At 35.9% G+C, this 25,073-nt stretch overlaps 1 protein-coding gene across 3 annotated transcripts in view; it reads right to left on the bottom strand.

Moving 5' to 3' along the window:
* Positions 1–25,073, bottom strand: part of LOC101503376 (structural maintenance of chromosomes protein 6A-like) — a 58,966-nt gene that overhangs the window by 16,388 nt on the left and 17,505 nt on the right. Inside the window, exons 9-18 of one of the 3 annotated variants that reach the window (XM_012719929.3) lie at positions 24,142–24,218; positions 23,981–24,056; positions 19,658–19,732; positions 19,439–19,543; positions 19,035–19,204; positions 18,820–18,922; positions 13,192–13,242; positions 12,885–12,997; positions 2,720–2,921; positions 182–313 (exon numbers count right to left, since the gene is read on the bottom strand). In XM_012719929.3, coding sequence (XP_012575383.1) covers positions 182–313; positions 2,720–2,921; positions 12,885–12,997; positions 13,192–13,242; positions 18,820–18,922; positions 19,035–19,204; positions 19,439–19,543; positions 19,658–19,732; positions 23,981–24,056; positions 24,142–24,218 — 1,104 coding nt within the window. The remainder of the gene's footprint in view (positions 1–181; positions 314–2,719; positions 2,922–12,884; positions 12,998–13,191; positions 13,243–18,819; positions 18,923–19,034; positions 19,205–19,438; positions 19,544–19,657; positions 19,733–23,980; positions 24,057–24,141; positions 24,219–25,073) is intronic. The other 2 variants (XM_004514451.4, XM_027330518.2) reach the window with 2 other exon arrangements.

The raw sequence follows: 25,073 nt of genomic DNA on the forward strand, positions 1-25,073 counted from the left end.
TAGGGAAGAAGGCATACGCCGACTAAGACTTGAATCCCACAATACCAAGCCCCATATGTGCCCCCAAACAAAGAAACAGAGTACTTTTAGAGTGAATGATTGTTCCTTCAACCTTCAACTGTTAACAAAACTGCTTATAACAAGTAATGTGTTTTTAGAGATTAGATGATAGAGAACATACTGAAATTTCTTCAACAATCTCATCAACTGAGGACAAAGGTGTAGAGCTACTTTCAGCAGCTTGTTGATTCTTTGCCTCCTCCAAAGCTAGCTTCTTAGAAGAAATACTTCTTCCAGCATTTGCACAAAACCTCTAAAAGAAAAAAATCACACGAAACAAAATGTAACAGATAAGCCAAGAGTCAGCACCAGCAATTTAGGGGTGTACAAAAATATGGTTAATTGAACCATATTGATAAATTGGTTAATTGAACCACAAAAAACCAAACCATTTAAATGGTTCATGAATTGAACTACATATCTAAAACAATTCAGATAGCCAAACTTAATTCAAAAATCAATTTAACAATTTTAGATTTTTTTAACCTCAATTAAGTTTTTTTTTTAAAAAAAAAATAAATCATTTTTTTCTTGAAAAATTTTTGAGGAAAAAATCGAAAACATTTTTTTCGTGAAAAATTTCAGATTTCTTTTTGAAAAAAAATCAAAACTTTTTTTTTTATCGAGAAATTTTTTATATCTATTTTGCTTGAAAAAAATCGAAAAAATTTTGCCAAAAGAATTTCAAAATTATTTTTTATCGCGAAATTTTTTAGATTTATTTTTCTCGAAAAAAATTGATATTTTTTTATCAAAAGAATTTCAAAATTCTTTTTTCAAATAACTATTTTGAAATTGATCATAACTAAAAATTTGTTCAAAAAATTAAACTAGTTTATATTTATAAACCAGCTCTAAACCGGTTCAGAACTGCACTGAACTTGATTTGAAAGTGGTTTTCAATAAATGAACCAAATCATTAATGTGGTCCAATGCGGTTTGGTTTTTGTACCATGAAACCCCTAATCAGCATCATGATGTATGCTTTTTGCAGATGATATAGTCCTACTTAGAGAGTCGAGGGAAAAACTAAATGGGAGGTTATAGACTTGGAGAAAAGCCTTAGAAGCACATCGCCTCCACTTGAGTAGAAGCAAGGTACGGTATGTGGAATGCAAGTTTAGCAATAGGCGAAACATCTCCAACTTGGAGGTGAAAGTTGAATATCATACTATACCAATGTCACATGGTTTAAGTATCTCGGGTCCATAATACAAAACGAAAGAGAAATAAAAGGAGATGTAAGTTATTGTATGCAAACTAGGTGGTTGAAATGGAGGAGTTCTTTGGGTGTTTAATGTGATAAAAAAGTACCACTCAAACTGAAGGGTAAGTTCTATCGCACAACTCTAAGACAAAAGATGTTACATGGGGCAGAGTGTTGGGCAATAAAAAACCAACATGTAGATAAAATAAGTGTAGCAAAGATTCGAATGTTGCGTTGGATGTGTGGAAATACTAGACGATTTAGAATTATAAATGACAAAATTAGAAAGAGAGTTGGGGAAACACCTATAGTAGAAAAAATGGTTGAAATTTGGCTTAGTTGGTTTGGACATGTGGAGAGGAAACCTGTAGATTTTGTAGTAATGAAAGTAGATCAAATAAAGGGTAGTCAAATCGCTAGAGATAGAGAAAGACCTAGAAAATCTATTACGAAAGACCTAGAGATTGATGAGCTGGAAAGAAATGTGTTATTTCATAGAAAATCATGGCTTCGTCTGATCCATGTAGTCCACCCTAATTAGTAGGATAAGGTTTGGTTGTTGTTGTATTCTTTTCTTCCCGCATGAAATATACTTTTATGTTATGCTCTTTAGATATTTTTAATATCGTTTACAACATATAGAATTTAAATAAGGAAGATTTTAAGGTCGAATCAATATATGTTATTTTTAAGCTTGTGGCAATCATGGTTTTTATTTTTAAGTAGAATGAGGAAAACAAGAAAGAAGTAGATCAGATCATTAGTATCTTCCACATACCATAAAAAAAGGGGCAAACAAAAGACCATAGTCAAGATGGTCAAGGCCTAGTAAATAATAGCTTAGTTGACATTATTAATGGTCATAAATTCCCTTTAGACCAATAGATTTGTAAACCTTTACAAAATTATGTATGCCCCTTTCCAATTTCTTCTATATCATAGAGTTAAACTAAAATAATTTGTTGCTTTCCCAAGTAAATGGTATACGTTTCTAACCGAAAAATCCGGCATTTGTCAGTTGAGCTAGGACTTAGGAACGTATGCAGACTATATTAAAGTTGACTAATATGAATAATGGACAAGGGTATATAGTTATTCAAGTTCCAAATGAGTAAAGGTGTGAGCATTAAAGTTGCTATCTACATAGCTATGGGTTTGGGAATTTTGTTTAAAATAAGGGTATGGGGATGATTTCTATTCGGGTCAAGACATTATAGAGCCAAAAAGGCTTTATTTGTTATTGTTGTGAAATTCGCCACTTCTTTTCATGTAAACAAACTTCAAATATTAGTTATATAGAAAAGTTATGTTTCATCCTTATAGCAGTTAAATACTGATAATTCAGCTTACATTTAGATAGACCAAGAGGACACAAAATTGTGCACGCAGTACAACATTGGTGAATTGTTTAGAAATATATTTTTTAACAAAGCAATAGTCTAAACGTTTTACCTTTATAGAATTCTTCTTCCTGTCAAGATCCTCAAGCTTGACCTCTGCCTCCCTTTTATTCCTTTTATAGTCATTTGCTGCATTCTGTTCATTAGATGCATCATTACTAAGTTTCTTAATGTCATCTTCAACAGAACTACTTAGACGACCATATAGCTTCCTATTTGGAGGAAGAGTTGTCTGAACCGAACCTCGAGAAAACCTACAAACAACTTAGATTAGAAAATTATGGTTGGAAACGTCATAAATATATATATATATATATATATATATATATATATATATATATATATATATATATATATATATATATATATATATATATATATATATATATATATATATATATATATATATATATATATATATATATATATATATATATATATATATATATATATATATATATATATATATATATATATATATATATATATATATATATATATATATATATATATATATATATATATATATATATATATATATATATATATATATATATATATATAGGTAGGATGCATTGAAAGAAACAATGTTGCATTTCAACAATGATAAAAATACAAGGATATACAATTATCCTAATTACTATTTATTTATTGCGCTAACATAATTACCTCATTTACAATAATTCCAAGTTTTCTATGTGACACTTCACCTACGTTGTCAATCCCAGTTCGATGGAGGGGCTGGCTGCAACACTACCAACTGGGAAAACATGTTCGATGACAGCGGCGCTCACGGCTGCGATCCCCGCTATCGGACCCGTTCTAGGGCTTTTTAATAAACGCATGCTTTTTATATTTTAATTCTTCATTAAGGGTATCCGGGTCATTTTGCACCCATTCAAGATCTAATTTTTTATTATTATAAATCCACAAAGGGTTTGGTTCAACATCGAAAAAGAAATTGTTTTTGTTCTTCCTTTCTTTCACTCTTGCTCTATCACTATCGTTCTATCTCCGCCGTTATCGTTCTTGCTCTGCCATTTTCATTCTTTTCTTTCTCCGTTAAGCATCGTTCTGTTCCGTTCTTGCTCTATTCAACATCATTATGTTTTTGCTATGTCGTTTTCGTTTTTTTTGTGACTCAATTTTGTCTGCTCTGTACTTTGTATTGTTTATTACGATTACAATTAGAACTTGATTTTGATGTTGGATTTTGGTTATTAAATATGATTACTCATTTAATTGTGTATTTATTTATTTTTTTAGTATTTATGTATATTGTTGGTATTTTATGGTTAGTTTATATATTATTTTTGTACCTTCGCAATGGCGTTCAACCCGCTATATGCGATATCACTTTCCCATTTTTAGGGTTTGCCGCTTGGCGCTGCTATATAAGACTGACAACATAACTAAGAGTGGAGCTTAGTCGCATCCACACAAAAAAAAAATCTAGGTAATATGACCAAAATACCCTTACTAAAATTAGATTTGTATCTTCTCAAATCTCTCTCTAACTCTCTTGACAGTTTCCACAATCGCTGTTGGCCGGCCCACCGTCGTCTCTGCTCCTTAGTCCTTACTTCATGTGCCTTTGTTTGTCTTCGTCTTTGGCTCTCTGCTCGTCACTTATCCCTCGATCAGCACTCACGCACACGGTGCGATATCTGCGACTCCGCCACTAAACATGTTGTAGTTTCCACGGTGAAATGAATTTGGATGTAAACATACTGTAACTAACTGATATGTATTTAGTTTGACAACATTTTTCTGTTATGACAGTGTCTAAAGGTTCAATATACAGAAAATAGATACCTCTTATAAACCCAGGAGTTCATTTTTTCTTAATGCTTTTCAGTTTTCTTCTAAATTCTCTTAATTCCAATAATTGCGCTGTTATGTTTTTGTTTGTATTAGGCTTTCAAAGTTTCTTTACATAGTCTATGCGAATTTGATTTTCCGATTATACGAGATCATGCTTTCCTTGCTTCTTAATGCACTATTGAGAGTCACAAATTGAGTAGTAATACTACTACGGTCTCAAAAGTTTTATACCTCACCTTTTTGGAGTTGAGTTGGGTTCAACCAAAATTCTAAGATGGTATCAAAGTCTATCCTAGATTGGTTGGGCTACACGTTATTGGGTCACTAGGGTGTCGCGCCAAATGTCCGGACGTTGACATGGGATATTTTGAGAGCCCACATTCGATAGTGTAATCTCTGTAAATTGTGTGCTTCTAATTGTATTTATAATGTTACGGTAAATACATTGAACGTCAAATTGATTAGCACTAATCTAGGAAATTGAATACTCAAGGAATATTAACAAGTAATCAAGGAACTTGTACAATTACACTGTGAATGGTTTGATAGAATTAGGGGAGAGAGAGTTAGAGAAGAGAAAAAGAGAAGAGAGAGGACCTATTTCCCTATTGGGTTTAGAGGCATAAATAATTTCATTCTAAAGTAAGGGTATTTTGGTCAATGTCTGAAATCTTACTCTTTCTCTCTTCTCACTTTCTGCTCAACCAATCAAGAGAGAAAGAACTTTATACTTCTTTCTTTATATTTCTTTTATTTTTCTCTTTAAACCAAACCATACCAAAATTCTACTATATTTCTCCTATCTTTCTCTTTCCTTATACTCTCTCTCACCTCATTCTCTCTTCTGAATTTGTCCTCACCGCCAAACAAAGGCTTAAGGAATATTGACATATTTACTTCATTCTCTCACCTCATTCCAACGTCTGTATAATGTTATTCATAATTTAGCTATCCTTTAGACGACAGAAGATAACATCATGACGTATGCTAATAAAGCCCAATGAGAGGTAAACGAGTTCAAGCTCAAACTGGCACAAAGTCTTCTATTTTCTTTGAAGATGCAGGTCGTGGAGAACGAGGTCGTGGGGTGGCCGAGGAGGTCGTGGTGGAGGTCGTCCTTAGTGCACTTACTGTAGGCGTTTCGGTCATACCGAAGAAAAGTGTTATTCTATTATTGGCTTTCCAGAAAAAACAGTAAACGTGACGTAGTCTAATGATACTGGAAAAGACTCTGAAGTGAGAAATGCCAAAAATAATATGTTGTTTAATGAGGAGTACAAGGCATACCTGCACTTCAAGGCTTCACATGCCTCATCCTCAACAACTTTGCCTCATACTAGTAATTCTATGGTATGCTTCTCTCACTCCCAATTTGTTAGCCCTTGGATCTTGGACTCTGGAGCTTCATGTGGCTGGTAATCCATCACTTTTATCGAAAATATCCCAACCTAAAACCCCACACCATATTACTGTTGCAGACAACTCAAAAACTAAAGCTAGTGGCATTGGTCAAGCCAACCTTCTCCCATTTCAATCTCTTGACTATGTTCTTTTTGTTTCCAACTGTCCATTTAATTTAATTTCTATTAGTCGTCTGACTCGAAGTCTAAATTGTTCTATAACTTTTATTCCTAATTCGTTTGTTATACAGGATCAGAGTACGAAGCAGATGTTTGGTACAGGATATGAGTCCCAAGGACTTTACTACCTTCAGTCTTCATCTATTGTTGCATCCTCTTCTAGTACGGAGTCCCCAAGTCTTCTACATTGTTGGTTAGGTCATCCAAGTCTCAAAAAAGTTCAGAATTATGGTTCCTCAATTGCAGTCTTTAGATTGTGAATCTTGTCAACTTGGGAAACACGTCCGGTCTTCTTTCCCCTGATGTATGGGGACCAAGTCAAGTCACTTCAATTGTAGGTCATAGGTACTTTGTCACTTCAATTGTAGGCCATAAATATTAAGTGTATTTCACAATTTCTTTAAGGAAATTCAAAATCAATTTGGTTGTTCTATTCGTGTTTTGCACAGTGATAATGCAAAAGAGTATTTTTTGTCATCTTGTCCTCATACCTCACAAAAAAATGGTATTGTTGAATGTAAGCACTATCATATAATTGAAACAGCTCGTACGTTACTAATCAATGCTAATGTTCCTTTCAAGTTTTGGGGCAATCTTGTCCTCACTCCATATTGTTCCCCGATTAACCATTGTTACTAATCAATGTTGAGTGCCATCTTCTGTTATCCAAGACAATCTTGTCCTCACTACATATTGTTCCCCGATGAACCATTGTTTTGTATCCTTTTTGGAGTTTTTGGATCCACTTGCTTTGTTCATGATCTTACTCCAGGACTTGATAAGTTGAATGCTCATGCAATTAACTGTGTTTTCCTCGGCTATTCAAGGTTTCAGAAATGATATTAGTGTTATTGTCCCACCATTGCATTTTAGCCAATCTCTGAGGTAGTACCTATTCCCTACCTTGTTCCGATATCTCTGTCCATGCCTATAATTGACCAGCCAGATCCATCTAGTCCTCCTCTCTTGCAAACTTATCAGCGACGTGCATGTTTCCCTTCTGCCAATTCACTTCCTACACAAGATTTAAGTGACTCATCTCCTGTTCCGATCTGTTCTTCTACTTCGGATCTGCCTACCTTGTTTGACGACCTCTCTATTGCACTACGTAAAGGTACACATCCCGCCAATAATCCTTACGTCATTTATAATCTTCTTAGTTATCACCGTTTATCACCTTCACATAATACCTTTGCCTCTTCTATCTCTTCCATTACTATTCCTAAGTCTCCGCAAGAAGCTCTTTCTCATTCAGGTTGGCGGCATGCTATGATTGATGAGACGACAACCTTAAAATCTAACCAAACATGGACTCTTGTGCCACCTCATCCTGGTAAATCTATTGTTGGATGTCGTTGGGTATACACAATCAAAGTTGGTTCAAGCGGACATATTGATCGTCTCGTCTAGTGGCTAAAGGTTATACTCAGGTTTTTGGTCTTGATTATAGTGATATTGTCTCACCTGTGGCTAAAATGGCTTATGTTCGTCTTTTTCTCTCTATGGCTGCTATTCGACATTGGCCATTGTATCAGTCACATAAAGAATGCATTTCTTCATTTGGAGACTTAGAAAAAGAAGTTTATCTCGAGCAACCACCTTGTTTCGTTGCTCAGGGGGAGTGTCGTGGGTATGTCTGACGACTTCATAAAGCTTTGTAGGGTCATTCAAACAATCTCTCCATGCATGTTTTGGGAGGTTTAGTAGTGTCGTTCAACAGCATGTTGATGATATAGTCGTTACAGGTGATGATCGTGATGGAATTGTGGAACTCAAACAACATTTAGTCCACCACTTTTAGGTCAAAGATCTAGGTAGACTGACGTATTTTCTTGGCATTGAGGTAGCTCAATCTAATTCACGAATTGTTGTTTCCTAGAGAAAGTATGTTTTGGATATCTTGGAAGAAACCAATATGTTAGATTGCAAGCCAATTGGCACTCCGATAGATCCAAATGTCAAACTCCTACTGGATAAGGGGGAGTCATTTCCAAATCCAGGAAGATATAGGATGTTAATTGGGAAGTTGAATTACTTGACCATAACGAGGCCATAAATTTCATACATTGTGAGTGTGATGAGTCAATTCCTAAATTCCCCTTATGAAATTCATTGGAACGTTGTGGTTAGAATCTTGAGAAACATTAAAGGAGCTCCATGAAAAGGTCTTGTTTACACATAGAGAGGTAATTCAAATATTGTTGCTTAAACAGATGCAGATTGGGCTGGAAGTCCTTCTGATAAACGGTCCACATCTGGGTATTGTGTTCTTATTGATAGTAATTTGATTTCCTGGAAAAGCAAGAAGCAAAACATTGTTGCCTGATCTAGTGCTGAGATTGAATATCGAGCTATAGACTTACTACTCAGGAGCTCATATGGCTCAGACACCTTCTCCAAGAGTTGAGCTTTTGAAATATAGGCACAATGAGTCTGATATGTGATAATCAAGCAGCCTTACATATTGCTTCTAATCCAATCTTTCATGAGCGAATTAAGCATATTGAGATTGATTGTCACTTTGTTCGTGAGAAGATTGTGTCTGGCGAGATTGCTACATCATTTGTTGGTTCTAATGATTAATTGGTAGACATTTTCACAAAGGCTCTTCAAGGACCAAGGATAACTTATATATGTGACAAGCCCGATGCTTACAATCTGTATGCTCCAGCTTGAGGGGGAGTGTTGAAATATGTCAAAATATATTTCTGTTTAATATCCCTCAAGTATAGGGATTCAGTTGAATAGGAGTGCTAGTAGGAATTCAGTTATATAGGAGTACTAGTAGGGATTTAGTTATATATGAGTACTAATAGGGATTCAGTTATATAGGAGTACAAGTAGGGATTTAGTTATATATGAATACTCATAGGATTTGATTGTTTAGTAATCTAGTATAAATATATCTGATGTATTACCAATATATTTTAATTTCAATAAATATAATTTTATTCTAATTCTTGAGATGGTATTAGAGCAGGTTCTGATTTTGTGATTTGACTTTGTGCTTCACTACCGCTGTCGACGGCGGCAAATGCCGCCGGCAGCACCACTTTTTTTCAGTGTTTCAATTTTTTGGCTTCATACAGTCATTTGTCACCATCAACTCCGACTGCCTTTCTAGCAACCAGCCACGACGCTGCAGCTGCCCTCAAAAGCACCGCTTTCACTATGTGTTTTTCCAATGACTTTTTTTTTTCTTTCTGTTCTTGATTTATCCATTCATCTGTCACCTGTTTGAAGTTAGTGAATGCAACGTCATCTTCACATTGTTGTTTCCTAGAGAAAGTATGTTTTGGATATCTTGGAAGAAACCAATATGTTAGATTGCAAGCCAATTGGCACTCCGATAGATCCAAATGTCAAACTCCTACTGGATAAGGGGGAGTCATTTCCAAATCCAGGAAGATATAGGATGTTAATTGGGAAGTTGAATTACTTGACCATAACGAGGCCATAAATTTCATACATTGTGAGTGTGATGAGTCAATTCCTAAATTCCCCTTATGAAATTCATTGGAACGTTGTGGTTAGAATCTTGAGAAACATTAAAGGAGCTCCATGAAAAGGTCTTGTTTACACATAGAGAGGTAATTCAAATATTGTTGCTTAAACAGATGCAGATTGGGCTGGAAGTCCTTCTGATAAACGGTCCACATCTGGGTATTGTGTTCTTATTGATAGTAATTTGATTTCCTGGAAAAGCAAGAAGCAAAACATTGTTGCCTGATCTAGTGCTGAGATTGAATATCGAGCTATAGACTTACTACTCAGGAGCTCATATGGCTCAGACACCTTCTCCAAGAGTTGAGCTTTTGAAATATAGGCACAATGAGTCTGATATGTGATAATCAAGCAGCCTTACATATTGCTTCTAATCCAATCTTTCATGAGCGAATTAAGCATATTGAGATTGATTGTCACTTTGTTCGTGAGAAGATTGTGTCTGGCGAGATTGCTACATCATTTGTTGGTTCTAATGATTAATTGGTAGACATTTTCACAAAGGCTCTTCAAGGACCAAGGATAACTTATATATGTGACAAGCCCGATGCTTACAATCTGTATGCTCCAGCTTGAGGGGGAGTGTTGAAATATGTCAAAATATATTTCTGTTTAATATCCCTCAAGTATAGGGATTCAGTTGAATAGGAGTGCTAGTAGGAATTCAGTTATATAGGAGTACTAGTAGGGATTTAGTTATATATGAGTACTAATAGGGATTCAGTTATATAGGAGTACAAGTAGGGATTTAGTTATATATGAATACTCATAGGATTTGATTGTTTAGTAATCTAGTATAAATATATCTGATGTATTACCAATATATTTTAATTTCAATAAATATAATTTTATTCTAATTCTTGAGATGGTATTAGAGCAGGTTCTGATTTTGTGATTTGACTTTGTGCTTCACTACCGCTGTCGACGGCGGCAAATGCCGCCGGCAGCACCACTTTTTTTCAGTGTTTCAATTTTTTGGCTTCATACAGTCATTTGTCACCATCAACTCCGACTGCCTTTCTAGCAACCAGCCACGACGCTGCAGCTGCCCTCAAAAGCACCGCTTTCACTATGTGTTTTTCCAATGACTTTTTTTTTTCTTTCTGTTCTTGATTTATCCATTCATCTGTCACCTGTTTGAAGTTAGTGAATGCAACGTCATCTTCACAGGTAAAAGGGATGTCAACAGATGATTTCATACGCTGCAACAAATTTATATTCTCAACCAGAATTCTCTGAGCTTTATCAATCAAATCTTGCTTGGCAGCAAGAAGCTCATGGCACTGCTTTATGAAGCTTGTGTCTAGGATCAAAAAGGTTAAGGAAGATAGTTCAACCTTCAAACTGCAACATCGATTCAAATTACTACCTAGGAGCCAAGAAAAATTCAGCACCAGCTGAATTTTCTAGTGCGCATCCAAAGTCAACAAACACCGCCGCAATCCACCGCCGTCTATCTTCTCTTTATATGGGTCTTACGCACCTCCACCAAATTTGTGCGTGAGAATGCATGCATCTGTCTCCAACCCCCCCTCTGCAGGTCTTTTCATGATGTGATGTACTGGTTGTGCCTTTATCTTCCTGAAGCATGTCGCTCTCTCCTTGAAACATATTCAAGTTTAAATATTTTGAGTCTCCGATATTATTGTTTTGAAGCTTCCAACTGCAGTCTTTTAGAAGAAGAAGCTTGCTTTGTTCAATTGCTTGCCATGAATTTCTCTCAGTCTGATGATCAATCAGGCTAGTCTATATTTATAGCAATTCTCTCTGACTTCAAATGCATCCATGAGTTGCCTTTCCATCTTTTTTATTATTTTGTGGAGCAAAACATTGTTTTCTTGTAAGAAGCTAAATTTAAGCGTTAGCTTGAGGGAGAGTGTTGTACCATTGTCGCCGTTTTTTCGTAGATTGTAAATCAGAGAAACTTGTTTTTTGTTTTTCATCTATGGCGGGAGAAGGAGTAGTGATTCATAATGGAACCGAGACTGAAACAGAAAATAAAATATTCCAAGTCGAATTGCAAAACCTCTCATTCGTTCACAAGTTGAACAGGAAGAACTATTTGAAGTGGTCTCAAATTGTACGCACGTTTTTGAAAGGTAAAGGAATGGCAGAATACTTAACAGATGAACCCCCCAACAGAACCCAAATTTAAGAGGTGGGATAAAGCGCCTTCATTGCGGTTTATATTTTCATGAAACCTTAGCCACCTTCATTATGGCCCTTTTTGTTGCCTTCATTGCAGCAACTTGAGATTTTTTTTATACCTATTTGCTTCCGCATAAACCTACCGCCCACTTTTATTGTGGCCCTTGCTTCCGCATAAACCTACCGCCCACTTTTATTGTGGCCCTTGCTTCCGCATAAACCTTCCGCCTTCATTGCGGTTTCTATTTTCCTGAAATCTTAGCCACCTTCATTGTAGTTCTTTTGCTGCCTTCATTGCGGTTCCGCCTTCATTGCAGTTTCTATTTCTTAGCCACCTTCATTGTGGTCCTTTTGCCGCCTTCATTGCAGTTTCTATTTCTTAGCCACCTTCATTGTGGCCCTTTTTCCCGCCTTCATTGCGGTTTTCGTCCTCATTGCGATTTCTATTTCTTAGCCACCTTCATTGTGGCCCTTTTTGCTGCCCTAATTTGCACTCCATATAACTCCTCCTATGACAACCTTGCAGATCTTCTAGCTAAAGGGCTAAACAGTAGCAACTTTGAAAGAATTGTATTCAACCTGGCCATAGAGAACACCTATTCACCAGCTTGAGGGGGAGTGTCAAAATATGTTTCTGTTTAACATCCCTCAAGTATAGGGATTCAGTTGAACAAAAGTACTAGTAGGGGTTCAGTTATATAGGAGTACTAGTAGGGATTTAGTTATATATGAGTACTAATAGGGATTCAGTTATATAGGAGTACTAGTAGGGATTTAGTTATATATGAGTACTCATAGGATTTGGTTGTTTAGTAATCTAGTATAAATATATATGATGTATTACCAATATATTTCAATTTCAATAAATATAATTTTATTCTAATTCTTGAGAAGATATGCAATGATTTGTTTTGTAATTATTAAGATATATTATTCTTTGTTTTTATTAGGTTTGAAATAGGTTGGATTTAATCAAGATTTATTTCTTTAATTAAGAGATTCTTCTTGTACAATTTTGATTATAAATAATATCATGTTGAGAGTTAATCTCTCAAGTCATTCAACATCAAAACCTAATTCTCAAGTGTAATATTGTTTTTTACAATTACAAAAGATGCACATATAGGACAGATTGAACACAATCAACTAGCGTTGACTTACATTTTACATCCATCAACAGTAAAGACCTCCTTCAGATTTGGAATCCTTTGTTCAAAGGCAACCTCTTTCCCAGTATCATAGTCGTTAACAAGCACTTGTCTCTCAACTTTTCCCTAGAAAGCAACAAATACATTAGAAATGCTAAAGAAAACACTAGAAACTTAAAAAAATTAATTTTAAAGTTTTAACAAATTTTTGCTTCTTCTATAGCAAATACAATCACTAGATTAACATAGAAAAACCCATAGTGAAAAGAGGATTTAAATAAAAGAAAGTTCAGATTTGGGATCCTTTGCTCACAGGCAACCTCTTTCCCAGTATCATAGTCGTTAACAAGCACTTGTCTCTCAACTTTTCCCTAGAAAGCAAGAAATACATTAGAAATGCTAAAGAAAAGACTAGAAACTTAAAAAAAATCAATTTGAAAGTTTTAACAAATTTTTGTTTCTTCTATAGCAGAGATAAATACAATCACTAGATTAACATTGAAAAACCCATAGTGAAATGAGGATTTAAATAAAAGAAAGTCGTCTAAGAGTAAGAGATGATGATCATAAAGAATTAGAACAAGAGATTCTCCTTGCAAATAAAAATAAAAATTGGACAAACAAAAGGAAATTAAAAAAAAAAAGAATATTCAATGAAAGAAAGCTACCCAAACTCTAAAGAGTTTCCTAAACTACACATAAAGTAGAAGCCAAAAGCTTAATGTATTTGGTTTATATTGGTATGTAAATAAAATAGATAGTCTGTTAGTATTCTTGTTTGTAACTATTTCTGCCATTATATTTGTTTAACACGCATAGTCTATATAAAGAACTTATGTTGTGTAGTTGAAACACACGGATTATTCAACATGTCTCTCAATATTTTCTCTCCATTTAACATGGTATCCAGAGCCTATTGAGAGACAACCTTAATCTTCAACTACTCGGTGGACCCACTGTCTCCGGTGAAATTTGTTGTCCAGCCGCCACGCACTGCTGTCACTGTCGTCGTTCTCTCTGATGACCTTTTTTTAGCGAACGACCACTCTAGCAACGTCGTACACCCCAGTTCGACCCATCCCTCAACGCGCGCCGTCAACAAACATCTCACGCGCCACACGCGCCGCCATTCTCCCTGCGCATCAAATCCACGCGCCGCCTACTGCCACCGCACGTGACGGCGCGTCCGACAACCATTCATGACACAGCTTCTTCTGTTGCACTCGCCTCAGCCTTCTAATTCCATATCAGTCCTGAGTTTTCAGTTTCGAGTCACAGGTCTACGCGTTTCAGTTCAAACAGCCCATGTTTCTCCGGTTCGGACACGCTTTGTGCCACTCTTTACTAACCATGACGACTCTGTCTGAAACAAATAGCATTTTTACCAACTACATCACTTCACTTCTATCTGTCGAAAATTTGAATGGATCAAATTATGACAGTTGGGCAGCCGACATCAAACTCTAGATGCTTGGTCCAAGTTACGAGGAACATCTCACTAAAAAATATGAAAAGGTAGTTGCGACTAAAACATCAAAATAGAAACAGATTGATGCTCAGTTATGCAGTGTCATTAAGTCTACACTTGATCCAGACGTTGCACCGATTTTCCGTCCACATCTCACGTGTGAATCGGTTTGGAGTCAGGCAAAGGCACTCTACACTAATGACACTCAACGTCTCTATGGAGTTTGTCACCATTTGTTGAATATCATTACTCCGAAGACGATAAATGGCTCTATTTCTTCGTATCTTGGCACCGTTCATAGTGCATTTCATGATTTTAATGAGCTTCTCCCTCCTGCTGCAAGTAATCCAGTTGAACAAAAGAAGGAGTTGGATCAACGCAGCACCTTCTTCATGCTTCTTGCACTCTATGGCCAGCCCCAGGAGTACTCTGCAACTCGTGATCAAATTTTAGGGTCAGTTACTGTTCTGGATATGTCTACTACCTCAGTAATCCTCCTTCAAGTACCAACAAAACATCCAGCTGAGCCCTCTAGTAGTTTAGCTCCAGGTGACACTGTTGCCTTTGAATCTCTGGGACATAATCAGAGTCGCTCTCGTGGAGGATCATCCAACTCTAAGCCTCGTCTCAAATGTGAACAATGTAATCGGCTTGGACACAGCTTGACCCTTCTGCCGCTATTCAGACTACACCATCTCCACAGAGCTCCCCGACAAATTATAAAGATTTCCTCTGATGGATTCAGTCATCCGAACTCTGGTCCTACTACATCGGTTCCACACACTGGTAACTCATTTGTTTACCTCTCTCACTCATCTTCTCTTGGTCCTTGGTCCTTGGGTTCTAGACTCTGGTGCATCTCGTCATGTAACTAGTAATAAAGGTCTCTTTTATTCCCTCTCTACATATGGTTTTTTACCCACTATAACTACTATTAATGGCTTTCAAACTCGGTCTCAAAGGGTTGGCATTGTCCAAATTTTGCCTTCCATTTCAGTTGCATATGTTCTCTATGTACCTGGATGTCCTTTTAATTTACTTTTAGGTAATTGATTGACTCAATCCCTTGATTGTATTATTACTATCACAAATAATATTGTTACCCTGCAGAACCGGAGTTCGGGACGGACGATTGGCGTCGGATGTGAGTCTCAAGGTCTATATTACCTTTCTCTATTATCCACGACTTGCTCTGCCACAGATTCCCCTCATACTATCCATGCTCAGCTAGGACACCCAAGCCTTACCAAACTTCAAAAAATGCTGCCTAGTTTGTCAAAATTGTCTACTTTACATTGTGAGTCATGTTAGTTAGGGAAACACACTCGTAATCATTTTCCTGGTCGAGCCAATAAAAGAGTTTCATCCCCTTATGTTTTAGTTCATTCTGATGTTTGGGGTCCTTCTCGTACTGTGTCTACTTTAGAGTCTAAGTATTTTGTTACTTTTATTAATGATTACTTTCGTTGTACGCGGTTATTTTTAATGAAAAATAGATCTGAACTGTTTTCCATTTTTGAGCAATTTTATCAAGAAATTAAAAATCAATTTGGTGTTTCTATTCGTACTTTAAGAAGTGATAATGCTCGAAAATATTTGTCCCATCAATTTCAAAATTTTACGACTTCCAATTGTATTCTTCACCAAACGTCTTATCCTCATACACCACAACAGAATGGGGTAGCCGAACGCAAAAATCGGCATTTCAATGAAACTACCTGAACCTTACTTCTCCCTGGTAATGTTCCATTCCGTTTTTGGGGGGATGCAGTCTTAACGGCATGTTACCTTATCAATCATATGTCCTCATACACCACGACAGAATGGGGTAGCCGAACGCAACAATCGGCATTTCATTGAAACTACCTAAACCTTACTTCTCCATGGTAATGTTCCATTCCGTTTTTTGGGGGATGCAGTCTTAGCGGCATGCTACCTTATCAATCATATGCCGTCTTTTGTCTTTGGTGGCAATATCCCTTATACGATCCTATTTCCCCATACCCCTCTTCACCCACTACCTCCTCGTGTCTTTGGATCCACGTGTTTTGTTCATAATTTATCTCTTGGTCTGGACAAACTGTCAGCTCGATCACTCAAGTGTGTCTTTCCCGGATATCATTTATCCCAAAAGGATCGTCGTTGTTATTCTCCTACACTCTACCGATACGTTACGTCAGCTGATGTTACCTTTTTCGAGTTTGTGTTGTATTTTGAACCAACCTATATAGCTATTGAGCCCCATCAAGACATTAATGCCGAAGCTCCTCAAGTAGTTATCCCTATTCCTCCCACTCTTGTTTCTATTGAACATGTCGAGTCTGCCCCCCAACTTCCGCGACCACTACAAACATATCATCATCGTCGCCCACCCCTCGTTGTACCAGCTCCTATTACAGACTCTCCTCCGACGCCACCACCGGATCCGGCCTGCCACCTGAGCATGACCTTCCTATTGTTTTTCGTAAGGATATTCGAACAACACGTAATTCATCTCCTCATTATATTGATTTGTGTTATAATCGTCTTTCTCCCTTGCATTACACTTGCTTGTCTTTTGTTTCTATTCCTAAATCTCCAGGTGAAGTATTATGTCACCCTGAGTGTAAGCAAGCAATGTTTGATGAGATGTGTTCTCTACAAAGCAGTGGTACTTGGGAACTGGTCCTTTTACCTCGTGGGAAGTCTTTAGTAGGTTGTCGTTGGCTCTATACAGTAAAGATTGGTCCTGATGGTAAAATTGATCTATTTAAGGCTCGCTTGGTGGCCAAGGGATATACTCAGATTTTTGGGTTGGATTACAGCGATACATTCTCACCTGTTGCCGAAATGGCATTTGTCATATTGTTTTTCTCCATTGCAGCAATTCGACATTGGCCATTCCATCAACTTGACATTAAAAATTCCTTTTTGCACGGTGATCTTGAAGAGAAAGTTTTTATGGAGCAACCACCAGGGTTTGTTGCTCAGAGGGGGTCTTCCACCATGGTTTGTGGGCTACAGAGGTCACTTATGGTCTTAAACAGTCTCCTAGAACTTGGTTTGGCTGATTCAACTTGGTAGTACGAGAGTTTGGTATGATTCATAGTGAAGTCGATCACTCTGTATTTTATTGTCACTCAGCCCAAGGGTGCATCTATCTTATTGTTTATGTGGATGACATTGTTATAACTAGTAGTGACCAGCAAGGAATACTCCAGTTGAAACATCTTTCAAATCAGTTTCAGACTAAAGGTCTCGATAAATTCCGTTGTTTTTTGGGTATTGAGGTAGCTCAATCCAAGGATAGCCTTGTAATTTCACAAAGAAAATATGCTATAGATATTCTTGAAGAAACATGTTTATTAAATGTCAAGCCAGTTGATACTTATATGAATCCAAATGTCAAACTCCAACCTAATCAGGGGGAGCCTCTATCAGTGTGGCATGTCAGTTCTTAAATTCTCTTTGCTAAGAAGATAAGGATGTTGTAATCCGGATTCTTAAATACATCAAAAGTGCACCTGAAAAATGTCTCATTTATGAAAATAGAGGACATACTTAGATAGTTGGTTACTCATATGCCGATTGGGCAGGCTCACCCATTGATAAACGATCCACATTTGGATATTGTGTACTTGTCGAAGGAAATTTAATATCCTGGAAGAGCAAGAAAAAAAATGTTGTTGCAAGATCCAGCGTTGAAGCAGAATACAGGGCCATGGCACTAGTAACATGTGAACTCATCTGGTTGAAACAGTTACTGAAATTACTTCAATTTGAAGAGGTCAGCCCAATAACACTAACATGTGATAATCAAGTTGCATTGCACATTGCCTCAAATCCTGTTTTTCATGAGAGGACCAAGCATATTGAAATAGACTGCTACTTTGTTAGAGAAAATATCGAATCCGGCGACATCATCACTAGCTTTTTCAATACCAATGATCAGTTGACAGATGTTTTTACAAAGTCATTGCGAGGTCCTAGAATTAGTTATATATGTAACAAGTTGGGTCCTAAATTAGATAGTCTATTAGTATTCTTGTCTGTAAGTATTACAGACGGTAAGTATTCATGTCATTATGTTTGTTTAACACTCATAGTTTCTATAAAGAACTTTCGTTGTATAGTTGAAACACACGGGTTATTCAATATCTCTCTCAATATTTTATCTCCATTTAACAGTACACATAAAAATTCATATAGGGACAGCTGTAGAACAATGTATTAGTGTAAGAAGTAAGAACAAATGGGGCTGAGTATTAATATTAACAGTGATAAATGATGAGCTAGAAAATAAAATAACTCATTGTTATGATACAAGGGTTAATTAGAAGAGATCTAAAAAAAACCGAAAGAAGATATCCTACGTAAAGAGTGGAAAAAGCACAAAAGTAAAGAACAATTGATATCAAAAGCCGATGAATTTCAATAAAGCAATAAAAAAACCATGAAATATGATATTGACTGCAGTATAAGCAATAATTTTAACAATCACCAGATCCACTAAGACATTAAGCACAGTGTGATTCTCGCATTGTAAGATGGAAAGAGTTGATGGACAGTTTGTATTAGGAAGCATGTGCTCTGGTATCATCAGCCTAAGCAGAGAGTAAAGTAATTTTATCACAATTAGACACAAGATCCAAAAAAACAGAAACAAAACATAACTCAAATGGTGAAAGGCAGACAGATATGGACCTAACAATATACCTTGGGGTTGAAAAATCATAAATAATAATTTGAAGATGACCATAGTTTGCATCCTTTGCACATTGTTTCAGAAGACGAAAGTCCTTGTGATCAGTCACTATAAAAGAATTGAGCAATTTCCCAATGGCATGTTCAACCGCAACCGCCCATTTATTACCATTAAGCAACTTCTGTTAAACCGTAAAAAGCAATCCCAAATATTAATAACCTCACAAGGAAATTAAGTAATCAACATCCAATCACCCATTTATTAAATTGAGCAACTTTTATTAAATTAAAATGTCTTGCTAACAGCAACTTCCCATTCATTGATTTAACTCCTCAACTATCAGAATGAGGGATGAAAAGATATACAGATAAAGCAAGTGTAAGACATAACATGAAGGCATCACAAACTATATTACCAGATGGGCACCAATTGGACCAATGGGAGGCATCCTAAACTTGTGATGACATCTCTCAATTATACGTAACAGATTCATCACTTTATTTCCTCCAAAAGCTGAGATCTGCTTCAAAATAAGATTGGAAAAATCATGAAACATACAAGGCATTCTCATAATTTGTCATGGAACAAAGCAAAATGAATAAACATAAAAACTAAAACTGCAAGATTTGCATACCTTGTTGCTTTGTTGTTGTTGAAGACCACGAAGAATAGACATGATATTACTATATTTCTTTTCATGATCTTGGATCTAGCAAAAGCAAATAATTACATTAAGTAACATCCCCAGATTGTTAGATGCTTCCTCAAAACATTTAATTATGTTTGGGAGTAATATGGTGGCTTGGGTATTGTCATTCCAAATAAAATAAAATAAAAGATACTTCTCTAAATTTTAATTTTAGTCAATTTGTTATCGGTTTGGAGACCACGTAGATTTTCTCAGATTTCAAAACAAGCAAAACTTACTTTTAGGCTGGTGCACTGGTATATATTTATGCTGTAGGCTTTAATACTATTGTGCATATGTAAAATTGTCCATAGAAATTGGAGCAATGCTTTACATAGTTTAAGACTTATGAGATATAAGGAGGACAGAAGAGATAAGGCCCTTCAGAGTTGCACAATAATGCTGTCACTTATTGCTTATGAAAGCTGACAAATGCTATAAATTTCAATGATAAATTGTAAATGGAAAACAAGAGATCATACAATGTATCCCATTCCAAAGAAAAGTTAAAGGTCTATCACTCTATCCCAATAACCTTCAGCCTCCATCTCGAACCAAAACCAAATGACAGCCTTAATCGTGTAATCCTTCCATTTCTTAATCCAACCAAAAATCTTTGAACTAACCTCAAGATAATATTTCAAGCCCCAAGAGCACATCTGAATTTCACATTTTCACTAAAAACAACAGTACTTCAAAAATAGTTGGTCACTGATGATGAAAAAGTAAATGTGCAAAACAGCCAATCATGAACATTTCAGGAGCCAAAAGGCTGTTGGGTTTGTGATCCTGAAACAGATCATTACCATCATAATCCAGCACCATTGTGAAAAGTAAAGGTCTGTTTTATAGGGAGCTTTAATGTTTCCACATGGACTATCCAAAAGGGAGTCTCACACATTGGAGAAAGAGTAAGAATGTGATAGCAGAGGAAAGATTTGGAAGCACAGCAGAAGCATCAAGAGTCTAAATATTCTAATTCAAGTTCAGTATCTTGACTTATCTAGAAAGGTCAAGAGTCTAAAATCATACCTCAGTGTGAAATCAGGTTGTATAACTTGGCCCTTATAAAGCATATTTAAGCTGTCTAAAATCCTTTATTAGATTTCAAACGCAGAAAGGTCTAGTATCAGTACTTAAAAACTGGTACAATTTAGAACATTACTAAATAAAACTAATAATTTATTAATGAATTCCTTGAAGAAAGGTTCTCAATCTGAGAAATTATAACACAAACTGATATAATTTGTCAACACAATATTGCAAAGGGAAATGAAAGATAGGACAGGTTTCCTTTCCAAGTTTTCGAGAGCTTGGCCTCTCCCAACCAATAACCACTCAAATAACTTCCAGATATCCACCTCTCCCTTATGCTTCTCTATTTATTCTTTAATATAAACACACATAACAAACAAACATAATGAATTAATATAACAGCTTTCTAACACAACTGTTAAGTGCAATTAACTGACAGAACAATCAGTTTTTCCCTCTCCTCTTGTAATGTTCTCCAATAAGTGGTCTGCCAGTTCTTCATGTGATAAAACAAGACGTATTTAAATAAATAGATAAAAATGAAAAATATGCACCCATATGTTCATTGTTTCTTCATGTTTGTTACTTATAAGGGATTCTGTCAAAATCTGTTTGTTTTTTATTATCAATTATAAGGATTTGCTTGTATAGGAGTACTAATTATACTTTCCTTATTTGTCTTAGTAATCTTTTATATATATATATATATATATATTATATATATCAGATGTATTGTTAGCCTATTCAATTAAAATAAAAATATATTTTCATAATTCTTAAGATCAAGGTTGTCAAACTCGAGATCCGACCAAAGATCTTTGGGATATAGAAAAAGCGTAAATCGTGGGATCGTAACACGGATCTTAAGATCCCACAAAAGAGACAAAATTATAACATAATTAAAAAATATAACCTTAACTAAAAATATTTATTAATTTAAACATAAAATAAAACTAAAAGATTTAAAAAAACATCAAACTAAAAATTTCACCATCATCTATACAGAAATTCCATGCTTCCAATATGTAAAAGCAATAAACAAATATTTTGTATTTTAAAAAATAAACAAATCATTTTATACTTTTTTTTACTAATAAAATCATTTATATTATTGATTAAAAATTAATATAGCACTAATATTTCCTTTTATTGTAATTCATAGCATAGTTTATTTCCTTTTTTAAAATCACAATAGCAATTATTATTAATTAATTATATAAAACCAAAACAGAAAGCAAGTTAATGAATAGAGTAAGAAAAATGACAGCATATCAAAAAAAAGTAAGCCAAACGACAGGTATCATAAACGGCGAGTATAATAAATGTGTTTTTTAGGGTTTTGTTATGCGAAGCGTCGTTTTCAATAAACTGAGTTGTAGACCCGAGCCATGAACCACTACTTTAACGAAAATAACCAGTCGGCAGCAGCGTGAGAAGAGTGCCGCTACTACGACCTCACAATCTTCCTCGTCGCATTGGCCGCGCCGCCTCTTCCAACGATTAGAGCACCACGCCGCCGCGGTGAACGATGGATGTCGCACAAAATTGTGCACCCTAACAACCTTGTTTGAGATGGCAACAGAGCTCTCAGTCTTTAGTAGTTTGACTTTCACATTAATTTGTCGCCTTCATTGCGGTTTCCTTTTTTTTTCCTAATACACTAGTCACCTTCATTGTGGCCCTTTTTGTTCGTTGTTCACTATTCACATTGTTACTCTTCACGTCTGTTTGACCACCTACTTCACGTCAGCGCACGTACCACAAGACTCGCTTCCATTAGATTGGTCAGAACCCAAAGCGTTGTCGTCAATGGCCCACTCACGCGCCTCCATGCGTGCCTTCTAGTCTGACGCCAGATGCCCCCTTGCGATGTCATCTCTGACGCATGTGCACCACGCCACCTTATAGACCTTTGTTCACCGCCTTTTTCATCCAGATTGTAGATCGACCGTTTCTCGTTGTCGTATGTGTGTTCAATTTCTAATCGGAACACTTGTGTTCGTGGGTCATTTGAAGCTCACATTCTTTTGTGCTCAGGCTTTTCTGTTACAGACATTGGCCACTATTGTTATTGCAGCATTATATAGCACACCTATAGTTTGTGGATATTTTTTGGATGTTTGAAGTTTGTTTTGTTTGATAGATCAAACTTTCGTCTCTATATTGTTTGTGTGCTAGTTTTATGGATATGACTGCTAAAAAAAGCAAAGGTGGATTGACCCAACTCAATGAAGATGAGATCATTTCTTAATCAGTTGGAAAAACCAACAGGTACTAGTTATCTGGTATATTCAAGTACGCAACAATTTTCTTTTGGACTTAATGCTTCAGATGCACCCTATAACCACTATTGGATACTAGAGCCTCTAGCCACATGACACCTTTACCTACACATTTCTCCACTTATTCATTGTGCCCTAACAAACAAGACAATATCCACAATAGATGGCACTCTTATAACTGCAACAGGTCAAGGAGATGTCTAAATATGCTCATCCATAACTCTAAGAAATGTCCTTCATATTCCTAAATTGCCCACTAGCTTAATTTCCATACAAAAACTAAAATAAGACTTATCATATAGTGTTCTTTTATAACAAATTTTGTTCCTTCAGAACAAGAATTCAGGGACGACGATTGGTAATGCTAGAGAATGGAATGGTCTTTATTACTTCGATAACCAAAACCTTACTCCCAATCCGCCTTGGTCATCCTTCATTTAGAGTCATACAGCAGTTGTTTCCTTCCCTCTTCAAGAAATTTGATGTAGATAGTCTTCAGCGTGAGGTGTGAGTTTGCTAAACACAAATTTGTACCTTTTTCAGTTAGTAACCAAATGAGTTCTTCTCCATTTCATTTAGTTCATATTGACGTATGGGGTCCTTCTAATGTTTCAAATATATCAGATGTTCGTTGGTTTATAACAAATTGTACTCGAGTTACTTGGGATTACTTACTAAAACAAAAACCCGAAATCGGTTTTGTGTTTGTATAGTTCTTTTCCATGATAAAAAAAACAATTTGGAGTGAGTATTAAGAGGATTAGGTCCGATAAGGCCAAAGATTACTTTAATCACGGACTTAAAAATTATTAATGAGTCGTCATGCGTTAAAACACCCCAACAAAATGGGATTTTTGAGAGGAAAAATGGGCACAGATTAGATCAATTAGAAATTAGAAATTAGATCAACATAATGGACACGTCACAGGCCAATTAGAAATTGTTATCACACCTTATCATCAATCCTTCTGATATCGTCATTTTGCCTATTTATGTTGTTCATTAATATAGCCTCTTCTTCTCTCAATCTAGAACAAAAAAGTAATATTAGTAAATGGAACTTCTTTAAATGTTAAACACTGATATGGAAAGCCACGCAAATAAAGTCAAAACCTTTCCAATTCTGATTCAGCGGCACGAACTTCATCTCGAAGCCCCTTCAGTTTTTCCACCATGTCAGATTCTTCAGCCTGCATTGTTGTGAAAATAATAAGCATAACAGCTTTTACATAAAAATTAATAGAACTCACATCATATATTAGCCATTTTACTTCATGGCTGTGAAAAGAAAGAAGCAGCAGAAAAAGTATAATGAATGGGGTATATTGTATTATAGCCCACCCATCACAGTTTTTACAATACTGCGCAAACGAAAAATACAGCATAGTTATTCATAGATGTTAACTGATTCACAGAGACTACTTTCCACAAGCATACTGATGGTCATTATATGAACCACTCGGATTAACAAAACATAGAAGTGTTATTTTAATTGCAAAGAAAAAGAGAGAAAAATCATGTTGAAGAATCGAGAGAAATTAGATTTTATTCTCTCTTATTTTATATTATTATGTTTATTTTTATTCTGTCATTATTACTCTGTTTTACTATTGTAATTTCTTTTCCTATATAAACAGCTTAGGGCTGTAATAATAAAACATGAAAGTATTTTGTCTTTTACTTTCTTCATGGTATCAAGAGCTCTGGTTAGAGTTCTGTAAACCTTTCCACAACCATTAGGATTTGGCGCTCTAACCAACTGAGCTACTACAACCATTAGGGTTTGGCGCTCTAACCAACTGAGCTAAAGCTAATGGCACACAATACCCCATGGAAGGTAGCCCTTATGGGTAGCGGCGACAACGACGATGGTTTGGCAAAAAAATCAGACATAGTCAACAACCCTGACAATTTAGACAGCGCCATAAGTGGCAGTGGCAGCGGCCTAAGCAGCCAGAATGGTTCTTCCAACTTTTTTGGCCATGAGGGAACTTCTAATGCCCTCAAGGTTGAAATCCAGAAACTAAATGGAAAAAATTATGTCG

The sequence above is a fragment of the Cicer arietinum genome, chromosome 6 (genome assembly GCF_000331145.2).
Source record: "Cicer arietinum cultivar CDC Frontier isolate Library 1 chromosome 6, Cicar.CDCFrontier_v2.0, whole genome shotgun sequence".
Classification (NCBI taxonomy): domain Eukaryota; kingdom Viridiplantae; phylum Streptophyta; class Magnoliopsida; order Fabales; family Fabaceae; genus Cicer; species Cicer arietinum.